Consider the following 12,405-nt stretch of genomic DNA (forward strand, 5'->3'; position numbering starts at 1 on the left):
ATTGGTTTTCCAATTTCATATTTCAAGTTGGAAACATTTCCTATCTCTGTGTCCAGTGACCAATTAATTTGTAATATTTATCCAAACAATATCACTATCTCGACATTTCTGGATGACTGTTATAATATAAATTTAAATAAGAAATTTCATTTTTATTGTGTAGTAATAAAACAGTAGTATATTTTTCACTGTTAACGAAAACAACCTGAAAATATCTGCGATAGAATCGTTTTGCGTGCTTCTAGGTATCGTGCGTGCGAGAACCTAAATCCCTAAGTACGTTACATTTACGCTCATAAATTGCATAACTATATGATAAATTTCAATATCAATGGAATACATGTAGTAGCCAATCGACGACATCACATAACTAGCTAGTATTAGATTAAAACACCGGAAAGCATTTGAAACAAATATTTCAAATTCCAAAAATACATGTTTTATATATTGTAAATTTCGATATACTGTACACGTGTTTCAAGGAGTGACCTCTCATCATATGTAGGAAGACCATAATCAAAGTATAAGTTATATACAAGAAGTACTCAAAACCAAACCTATAGAAAGAGCTAAATCCATCACCGAGAGGTTCTACCATATGCAATGCAAGGAAAGAAGCCTCGATGTTTTACGTATTTTTCAACAAAGGAAAACTGTTATATCATCTGTTTATAGTAGATAATGATACGCAACATTTACTTTGAAAAAAATGTAAGAGTATGTAATACTATAATCAGGTTTTTATCTTCCGACTGCAATATGGAAATTTTACATATTTAAACGTATTTCCCTGATACAGTATTGAATATATTGGTACTTGAATAGGTTTATTTTTCGAGGACATCTGATATTGATAGTTTGTGCAAACTGAGCCTTCAGCTTAACACAGAGTTACTTCAATCAGATATTTACCACTTGCGTATCTAATATTCCAATGTAGTTCAAAGGGTATTGAAGTCACATGTTTATCGTTTAGTTGCAAAGAAGCCTTACTTTTTGGCCATTGACCATAAGAAAGGCTCGCTGCTGGTCGTTAGCGCAATTTTGTGTTGTTGGTTTCATGATTTGTCTGTTTCAGTCTAATGGTGCTTTTACAATACAGAATGAGACAGGGTTAGCGGAATTGAAACAGTTTATGAGGGAGATTTCTAACAAATCCCAGGCTCTGAATGATTCGATACAGAGAGGTAGGCATTATAACTTTAGTTACTTATTTTTGACACTACAGCCTAAGAAGCCGTTATGTCTAAACACCTAAAGAATCTAAATCTTTTTTCCCTCTCAATAATTACTTGTTTTGGACATGTTTTACAAAGCCATGTGGTACTTTATAAGAACACAATACTTCTCTTAATTCCAATTGCAATCAGTAGCGTCAAAGAAATTCGTGAAGAGTAGCCTTTACTATTTAAAAAACAATCACTAATTGAAAAAGAATCTTTATAAATTGTACTTTTTTAAGAGTTTCTAAATTGTACATTAGCAATGTGTTTCAACGAAATTGTATCTAAATTTTGCCCCGAAAAATATAGAAAATACAGTATTATCTGATGAGTTACGTTGGCATACTTTTTCTGACAATATTTCACTTCTGATTCTGACCAATCAATCATTGTTATTATGGCATCTGGTGAGCGTCAGTAACCTATTTCATCAAGTTCAATAATGTATGTATTTGTTTACTGAACAGATGAAGATGAAAACGATACTCAATAGACTCTCGTATTTTTTTTTTTGAATTAGATATTAACTATCACTTCCAGAGAAAAAGAAGAATGTGATGTTTTATGCAGTTATAAGAGGCAAGACTTACAATTACAACGTCGACGCCAACGTAGTGTTTGAAACTGTCATGGTCAATGAAGGCGGACACTACGACAGATTTCACGGCGTGTTTGTGGCTCCCGTTTCGGGGACGTATCTGTTTTCATGGACCGTTTCCGGAACTGGCTCAAACTACATTGTGACTGAATTAATGGTCGAAAATAGTATGATTTCGTCTGCTGGTGAGCATAATTGAGGCGCACACTCATCTGGTTCTATGACAGCCTTGTGTAAAATGAAACCTGGAGATCATGCCTGGATAAGAACGACCGGTGTTACGAGCGCTCATGTACAGCCGCGATAACTACCCACAATCCGGGATGTTGGTTTTCCCCGAGTAGACGTATTTAATATACTTTCGCAATTTCTTCGTGTAATGTTGTATAACCGTCGGTAGTGTCCCTTTTGTTTTTTTTTTGCTTTGTTTTGTTTTTTGTTTTGTTTGTGTATTTTGTTTGAGTATTCGAACTTTATCCATAACCATTTTCTGTCTTAAAATTATAACGGCTAGTCGCAAAAAACGACTTAATCTTACAAAACTAAATTCATGGTTCGAAAACAGTTGCCACCAATTGAAATGAATGTTGGAAACGTATGGAATAGTTTTTTATTCTGATCAACAACTTCTTCGACGTCTAAAGCTAGCGTTCCTGACTTTTTTTTATTGCATTCTTCAAATTTATACATTTTTAGTAAAATGAAATTTAAGATTAATTGATATTAGTTTTATCATGTTCTTTCGTTTACTCGTTTGTTTGTTTTGTTTTTGTTTATTTTGACACTTTCCTTTCTATATAATTACAACTATTCCAAAGGGGATCTTCTGTTGGAACTTGACAACACTGTGTAGTCATACTGTGATGCATTTATCAAGTACGAAATTCGACATTTAAAACTTTGATCTTCCAAGATTTTTTTTACGAATTTCCCTTCGATTTCTGAAAACTGGAAGTTCCTACAAATCAATGTATATGGTCGTCATTATGAACTAGTGGATCATTAATGGATATCCACCTACCTTGGTGGAGTACGAGTTGCCATTTGCATTTGTGTCTTTGTACATGATATTCAGGTTATTCCATGTTTACCGTTATGTGTGAATATGTTTTCCCTGTCTAGTCTTTATCCTTCGATTGTATTCTTTGAATATCCACTCGAATCTTAGTTCCCTTGATTACTCTTGATTCATTCTTTCGGGCATAAAATTTACACTAATTCAAACATTTTTTATCTACATAGCATCATTATTGTATATCTCAAAATTATCCACAAACAACCCATCAAAATCAGATCATGGGAAACTTATAAATTCTACTGTCATGGGCATTGATATTGTAAAAGGTGAGTAATTCTCGTTGAAGCCATATTTGTTGTCTTTTTTTGGTTCAACCTCTGCTTCCATAGAAAGACATAGCATACAATGACTTATAGATATTATCTCAATTTTACAAAGTTACCTATGACATCAGAAAAAAATAATCATCTTTTGTTGTGTTTTAACCAAACATTTAGCAATTTTTTACAAAGTAATCTTCATATGGAGTATTTTTGGAAATCTTTGTAAATTACTTAACAAATTACTTGAAATTATATTGAGGCTATATAGCAAAGAGTTTATTGTACAAATCATATTTGGATATACGAAACAATTTTGGAAAGTAAAAATCGAATTATGCATCTCCAAGAAGACTGAAGTTCATCACTTTTCAGCATTGAAAGAGTAATCAAGGGAACCAAGGTTATAGCGGTAATCAAAAGAATGCAATCCAGGGACAAAGACCAGACATGGAAAACGGACATACACAACAAAGAACATAAAGTAACTAAAGTCATACATACAAAGTAACAAAAGCAAATGAGCAACTCGGACTCCACTAAAAACTGGGAGCATGGACCAGGTGCACCGGTAAAACCTTCGACATGTTTCCCTCAGATTTTGGTGAGGTAATCTGGCAATAATTTTTAAAATATGGTTATTCCATGTTTTAATGATCTATATATTTAAGAGTTGCATTGGTAAATTTGCGAAATGAGTCATATGTTTTTAAGTACGTTTGCTATTGATATTCTTGGGGAAATGTTTTACAAATAAAAGTTGAAACGACAAATTTTAAACTCAATCTACAGTTTTCGTTTGAATTGTAAGTACACATTTAACTGACATGATGCCAAGTGCTGTGCTGGTTTACGTTTGGAATATATTAAAACAACCTTTTGTTCTATTTCTTTTGGTATTGAACTGGACAAATAAAAATATGAAACATAAACAATGTGCTAAAGAATTTAAAAAAAATGCTACATTGACTCAAGTAGATGTTTTACTCAAAGAAAAAACGTAAATATCATTCTTAAGGAAGAGTCTTCATACATATTAGACAGGTCGTAACGCCGTTACGCATGTAAAAAAAAACAACCGAATATACTTTAATTTCTTATTGAGAAACAGTTACAGACCAAATAAGCAGTCTTAAAATTTGTCATTCGGTGTTGTCATAAAATTATATATATTGTACATGGAATAAATCATTTGCACGAGTGATGGTTCTTGGTTTGTCTAAGAGGTACATGTAGATGAATCTACATGGTGTTCTAAATCAACCCCAGTTATTTTCTTAGAAAGGACAATAGTTAACTAACAATTTGGCGTATACAGATCAGGCAAGCTCTGGCATAACGTATGAGTTGTGATATGAACACTCCATACGCAAAAGCCGAAGGGATGTTGCCACAGATGAAAGGAAAGTTGACAATTCTGAATGAAAAGTCATCATGTTTGTCGTAAAGTGTGGTCAATATTTTTTTCTTTAAAACACTTGTGTTTGTGATTCTAATAGGGTCTTAATGACAAATGTGAATGACAAAAGCTGAAAGCTAAGACACCTTAAGAACACAAAAGGGGTCAGATCGACTGTAGATGGCATTGAGGTCAACAATCTGAAAGAGGTTCAAAGCTTTGCAATTATAATTGCAGACAAATCGATCATTGAAAATAACCGAAGCATAGTTTTAAAAAGTTTGTAATACGTTTGTCGTAAAGTTTGGTCAATAGTTTTCCATTACCATCGATTTCTATGTGTAGGTCAAGATATGAGGCTTCACAGTGTCTGTAGTATTCTTTATCTCAAGTTTTTTTGGGTAGATGCGATGTATCAAATCCCCGAAATTAGGATTATATAAAGATAATACGTCATCTATATAGCGGAAACTGAGATTGAAGGATCTAGCCAAACGATATTCTTTCTCTCTGATCAAATAAGCTATAAAGTCAGCCTCATAAGAGCGAAGAAATAGGTCAACAAATAAAGGAGCACAATTTGTTCCCATTGGAATGCCGACCGTTTGTTGAAAAACACGTCCACCACACTGGACAAACATGTCGATTAAAAATTCCAGCATTTTGTAAACATCTTCCTCTGTATATTTGGAAGATGATTTGGAAGCACATTATATTAGAATAGAATATAGGCTTGTTCCAAACATGGTGTTAACATACTTAGGTTAAACAATGTTTTACTAGAAAATAGTACCCTTTCCATGATTTATTTATAGGTGCTGAATGAAGTAACAAGGTTATATATGTGAAGCATAATAATACTTGAATCATGAATATTTTTGGTAATATGCTTTTCACTTACAAAAAAGAGACATAGCAAATTTTTTGATATATACAACTATTTTGATTCGGTCAAAATTTTTATCATTGAAAACAGTTGTATTACGGTACCCCAGAGATTTTGTCAAAGTGAACCATGTTAAACAACCTGGAAGAAAAGGGTTTTTCAACAAAATTATGTAAGTTCGGCTCTACAACATTTGACAAAACTCATAGTAAACTTCATGCTGGAAAATAATGTATTAAAAATGAAATAATAATGCACCCAACTCGTTTTAAGAGGATTGATACAGATCAAACAATATTCAATATTACTAGTTGCTCTAACAACTCAAAATGCGTAGGGTTAGTTTCAGGATTTAACTAACGTAAATAAAAACATTGCTAAAGAAAACAAATGTAGCCATACTACAAATGTAGTTTAAAGTTTTGAAGCCAAAGACTTAGCAATATCGTCTTTAAGTCATATTAGTTCAAGTTTGTTTATTTACCAAAAAAAAACATGAACATTTTTCTGGTCATCATATACTGCATACAAATATTTAAAGTACACGTACTTTCATTTGAAATAAAACATACCAATATACATCATAAATAATGCAAAATGAGCTTTCATCTAAGTAGATATTCATATAACATATGAAAAACAACACCCAAATCACATGTGTTTTCAATATGTTATTATGGTTAATAGGGCTCGTAAGTCACACGCTTCATCTACTCAAAAGCAGAGACAACCGAAGTGCTCTTCGGTCAGTGATTTGAAAAAAAATGGCTTATCGGTGGTCATCAGCACAACTGTGCCTTGTGGTACTTATGATATGCCTATTCCAGTCAAATGGAGCCTTTACAATACAGAATGAAACAGAAATAGATGATCTAAGACAGTTTATCCATGGGTTGTCTAGTCAGGTGCAGGTCTTGAATGAAACAATGTAAAAAGATAGGATAATATAGATTTTTCTATTTCTTTCTTTGTTACTGGATGCTGTTTTGATAAGTTGATTTACTGCCGACGATACAGCTTGAGCCATTATTTTCCTTTTCTCTTTCGTCGACCCCGGTTTCACTGGTTTTCTAGAAAAGCAGAGGACGCTAACCCTACCGGTGTACTGGCCTATGCTCATTTGCTTTTGTTACTTTTATAATCTAATCTTTTGAGTACCGCTATAACCTTGGTTCCTTTGATTACTCTTACCCCACCGGTTTCATTGATACATGCTACAGTTTATGTTGCTCATTTACTTTTGTTTCTTTGTACTTGTAATAAATGTTATGTCATGTTCTTTGTTGTGTGTGTCTGTTTTCCCCTAATATTTATCCTTGGAATATATTCTTTGGATATCCACTCGAATCTCGGGTCCCTTGATTACTCTTTGCACATTCAATTTATGTTTTGACATTTATACTCTCTGACTACAGAGGTACATTCACCACTCAAGAAAAATAATAATTTTATATAATTTTCATATAATTGGATGCGATTATTTTGGGGTCATTACGCTACAAAAGATGTCCTACATGATGTATAATGCTCAAATTATGACATGAAGTTTTATAACATTATGGAATAACAAAAATCAAAGGTACCTCATGAATTTGAAATATTTTACATATTTAACCATTTTAATATATCATATTTCAGAGACAAGGAAAATGTGATGTTCTGTGCTATCATGAGAGTGAAGACTTACACATACAAGTTGATACAAATTTGGTTTTTGAAACCGTCATTGTTAACGGGTTTCTATGGGTGCTTGTTGTTGCCGAGTAAACATTTTACAAGATTTATCTCTTTTGAGTTGACATTTACATTTACTCATATCATGCGAGTTGTTTACGGAAGATGATAACAAGATCAAATAAAGGTCATTTTTTAAAAATGAAATGGTGACCATTACATTGCACCCGACATCTGTTTTTGTTTACTTTCTATGCTTTGTTCCTATACGTTGTACTTTAATCGATTTTTCCTAAGTTGGCAGAAAGTTGTACAGACAAATTCCTACACAAAAGTTTGGGTATTACAAACTTTTTAAAACTATGCTTCGGTTATTTTCAATGATCGATTTATCTGCAATTATAATTGCAAAGCTTTGAACCTCTTTAAGATTGTTGACCTCAATACCATCTACAGTCGATCTGACCCCTTTTGTGTTCTTAAGGTGTCTTAGCTTTCAGCTTTTGTCATTCACATTTGTCATTAAGACCCTATTAGAATCACAAACACAAGTGTTTTGAAGAAAAAAATATTGACCACACTTTACGACAAACGTGATGACTTTTCATTCAGAATTGTCAACTTTCCTTTCATCCCTTCAGCACCTGCATATGGAGTGTTCATCTCAAAACTCATATGTTATGCCAGAGCTATGTTTCGCAGCTATAGTACAATGTGTTATATGTCATACCAGATGCTTTATAGAGCCCTATCTAACCAATTCTATAAAGTGTTGAGCAATCATGTGTGAAACTAAAACACACCATATCAATACTAGTTTCACACTAAAATGAAGTTTGCATTACACTAGCAAGAAGTTTCCTCTCTTTTTGTCTATTGTAGTCAGTGTTATGGCAAGCCAAAATGGACAAAAATTAATATTTTGTAATATTAGAAAATATGTTTTTTTAACTTTTGACCAAATTTTACGACAAACGTGATGACTTTTCATTCAAAATTGTCAACTTTCCTTTCATCCGTGGCAACATTCCTTCAGGACCTGCGTATGGAGTGTTCATATCACAACTCATACGTCATGCCAGAGCTTGCCGAGACTACGCAGACTTTTTTGTAGAATTCTAACAACTAGGCTTCTGGAGCAGGGTTATGTTGCTACAAGATTGAAGTCATTACTACAGAAGTTTTATGGTCGTCATAATGAACTCTTAGATCGTTACGGTGTATTCATCTGTGCCATGAAAACTGATTTGTTCAACGTGTCATAGTTTTCCCTTTCTTTTTCGTCTACCCCGGACTTGACTTTTTATGAGCAACTTGGCTGTTTTCTAGTAAAGCAGACGACGCTTACCCTTCCGGAGCACCTGGTACATGCTCGCAGTGGAGTCCGAGTTGCTCATTTGCTTTTTTTACTTGGAATATATCATTTTAGTTACTTAATGTTCTTCGTTGTGTATGTCTGTTTTGTATGCTTGGTCTTCGCCCTTGAATTTCTTCCTTTTGATTTCCGCTAGAACCTTGGTTCCCTTGATTACTCTTTCTATATTTCTATTATAACAAGGGAGTCAGACCTTTTTGAACTGATTTTTAGGTGTATTTAATTGTGCAATATTTATCCCCAGTGAACGGATTTAACCTCGCCGCATTTTTCGCGTCCGTTCCAAGTCAGGAATTTCTGAGCTTTGTATAGATTGTTTCGTTTTCATTTTCAATGAACTTTATGTTGTTGGAGTATTTAGGAATGACTATTTCGATGTACCCATGCATTATGTTGTTATGGTACCAGCTGCAGTATGCCCTGTGGTGTGAGGGTTTCCTCGTCGTTCATAGAAGATCAATGGGTCTTGTGCTCATATTTTTCATCACACTTCTATTGTGTCTCTTTGACCTATTTCCTATTTATATTCTCGTTATACTTGTTGTTATATATTTTATCCAATCGAAAGATGATAAAAGTCGTGTGAAAATGTTTACAATGGCGCCATCAATTGCATACAAAGATTTCTTTAGATATAATTTTCACATTAAAAACTGATCAGAATTTTATTTCATAGCTGTACCTCAAGATCATATAAGCATTAAAAAAAAACTACACATTGATTTTTTCTAAGCTTGGTATATAGTTTTGTACATTTATGGTCGATATGACATCATTTGTGTACAACAGAGGTTTTAATATAGCAAATAACTGAAAATTTCCCCCTTTTTGTTATTTTGGTAAAATAAAAGTTCAATTACATTCTACAGCATAAATAGAATAACATCTTATATAATTATCCTTTTTAAGTCAATTTGACTTGATATTCAGGTATTTATATGAATATTCTGTAAAAAAAATGACCCGAAAATACAAGATACTGTTCAGTTTGGCCAGTGATACAGATTTGCACGTTGACATATCGTTTTAAAACAATGTCAGTAAGTAAATAATTATTGTAATATATGTACAAATTTTAAAAAAACAATGAAATATGGGAAATGTCTATTACCTTATCCTTAGAAAGAGGAAGAATATCTATGACAGAAGGAGAACGGCTACTTTTATATAGGTCAAACAAATCATATTTGATTTAAACATATGTTATTGTCAAAGACAATTGGATTAGACACAAGTTGTACAACTTATCAATACCTTCTCCTAATATATATATATATATATATATATATATATATATATATATATATATATATATATATATATATATATTTTAATAATGCATACTTATGACATTTACAATAAATAATATTATTTACGATGTTACTATAGAGACAAATAAACATATATGACCTGTAAACATAGATGTATGCACTAGGGATGAAGTATAAATACACTTAGACAGGCATATTGAAAAATATTTACTCAAATTGAATGTATTATGTTTAAATGAGTTATAAATTAAATATTTCAAGACACACATGCATCAATGTTACATTGGAACATGATAAAAAATAAACACAAGTTTTGTTCACGATATACCCTACGAGCTGAATGTGAGGACATTATATTATTCACGTGCAAACCGCTTAGTAGTTTCAATGAACGTTTGAATATAACTAAAAATCAATGAGTTAAACTCAGAACTCAAAGTCTCATCTCCAAAAAGCCGAGTGTTGAGACAAATATTTGTTGCTGGACCAGTCAAATTGTGAAAAGTATGTTTCGTTGCACAGTAAAATTTGGAGAGACGAGAAAAAAATGTTTTGCGTCTTCGGACATAGCTCCACAAAAACAGTTTTATCAAAAATAATATGTGCTCTAAATAAGTCGTTTTTCAAAGCACTACACTTATTTCTAATTCGTGCTTGAGTTAAATTCATCAATCGTTTACAAATAAAGTAAAACCGTGGTGGCCTATTAATAGCATTGTTATTACGGTATTTTAATTTTAAACGTAATTTAAATATATCATAAGAAGGTGATTCTCGTAAGAAGAGATCCAAATTGTTCCATAGGCTCAATTTAGCTGGAGAAAATGGCTGTTGATACAATGAAAGTCTAGTTCAAGGGACGCTATAATTTCGGTTATTGCGTGAGTTAAACGCTGAAATTTCAGATACAAATGGGGGAAGTAAATCTGATAAGTATTCAGGAAAATATCCATTAATTTAAAAAAAAAAGCAAAACAAAAGAAAAAAAAAAAAAAAACAATATCCATTAATCATATTATACAACAAAAGAAGCTTCTTTTGTTCTCTTCTATCCTTAAATGTTTCCCAATTAGTGTCTCGATAAAGTGAATCTTTACTAGCATATGATGTTAAACCCGTAACCATTTTGGCTGCTACATATTGGATTTTCTCAATTCTATCTGAATTGACTAATCCACAATTATCCCAAACTTCGAAAGAGTATTCTAGAATCGGTCTTATGAATGTAAAGTAAAAGTTCCTCTCGAGGAATTCTTGATCCAGCTTAAATTTTAATTTACGTAATTCATTGAGTTGCCTAGATGTTCTCCCAATTAGAATATCTATATAATTTGTTCATTTGCAATCAGAGCTAAATACCAAGCCAAGATCTGCCTTAATTTACTGATCAAATAGACCCCAAAAGTTTGAATCAGAGTGTCTTTCTGATCTAAGACTATATTTGTTAGAGTGACCATTCGTGTAGATTTCAACTCAAACAACATCGATTCTAAATTAGGAAGTTCAAGGTCAACACGCCGTTGACGGTTTAAATGATTTTTAAAACATACAATAAGTCCACCACTCGCATAATTCCTATCTTTTCTAATCGGATTATCAAATCCGGGAAAAAGAATGTTATCTGAACTGACGGAAATAGGAAAATTAAAATGTACAAACGGCTCGAGGGTATGTTGCATAAATTGTAAAAGGATAAAGTGTAAAATCAAAAAATAGAGAAAAGAAAAAATGTTTCGAAGTGAATGAGGAATCAAAAACCAAAACATCAACATTAATTTTATTGACAGTCTGGGGGTTTAATTGTTAACATTATTTAAATTTGGAAGTCGAGGTAAATTGTCAAAGTTTCAAAATTGAATGAAATGTTGTAGCAAACCGGGTTGCTTGGCTAGGCATAATAGTTTGATGACCGATCTATAGAGATCAATTTTACGATACTGCAATCTTAATGTAAAGTGTAATCAACAATAGATAAGGATTAAACGGACATGATATATAATTGCGTTATGGTCATTTTTAACACAAAGTTAAAGTCATGATAATGAAGTAAATGTTGGAAATCTTCTAAATCGAGGACTACCGATCATTACAAATCTTCTCAATTCTCCCACGCTCAGTTGTTTGTACAAGATTGTTTCATCATGGGTCCAGAAAGTGTGGATTTTATCGTTATTTCGTAAATCGTTCAGGTGTTTTGAAGAATTCCATAACGCATTTTGGTAAGATTTTCTGTTAAGAAGATTTTGTTGACATTATTTCTAAGATGCCGCTTGCTAGAAAAAAACATTGCACGTTTTCTGTAGCTGATACAGCAAACAATAATGGAACATTTGAAATCTTTTATCTCCCCTATGGGATGCGTTCTACCGATGTCATTTATACTGATGTTTCCTACCTTCAGATCTTTTTTGATCATGTCTAGAACAAGTTCTATCAGAGTCGACATGTGTTACGATATTGCCTTCTTCGCCAACTGGTATAGGCACATTGTTGAAGCGAAGAGGTGTCCGTCGCGAGTATTGCTCTTGCTATTCTATTCGATTTTCAAGATCTTTCATTTTACGTAGCTCAGTGTTCAAATCTCTGATATCTGAAATTTGGGATTTGATAAGATGTCGTTGTTAACTTTCGTATACTGTGA

General features: G+C 32.7%; 1 protein-coding gene across 2 annotated transcripts; it reads left to right on the forward strand.

Annotated features, from left to right (window-relative positions):
* The first annotated feature begins 956 nt into the window (after window positions 1-956).
* On the forward strand, window positions 957-2,643 carry LOC148607316 (uncharacterized). Of its 2 annotated transcripts, none has more exons than XM_088546817.1 (2): window positions 957-1,187; window positions 1,764-2,643. In XM_088546817.1, the coding sequence occupies exons 1-2, from the start codon at window positions 1,061-1,063 to the stop codon at window positions 2,018-2,020; spliced, it is 384 nt and encodes a 127-aa protein (XP_088402943.1). In that variant the 5' UTR covers window positions 957-1,060; the 3' UTR covers window positions 2,021-2,643. The 2 variants fall into 2 exon arrangements, 1 of the variants encoding a protein (XP_088402943.1); XR_015915467.1 differs by having other exon boundaries at window positions 1,052-1,187; window positions 1,744-1,900.
* The last annotated feature ends 9,762 nt before the right edge of the window (window positions 2,644-12,405 follow it).

Source organism: Perna viridis, chromosome 9 (genome assembly GCF_037379345.1).
Source record: "Perna viridis isolate PV_CMFRI_1.1 ecotype Kerala chromosome 9, ASM3737934v1, whole genome shotgun sequence".
In the NCBI taxonomy this organism is placed as follows: Eukaryota; Metazoa; Mollusca; class Bivalvia; order Mytilida; family Mytilidae; genus Perna; species Perna viridis.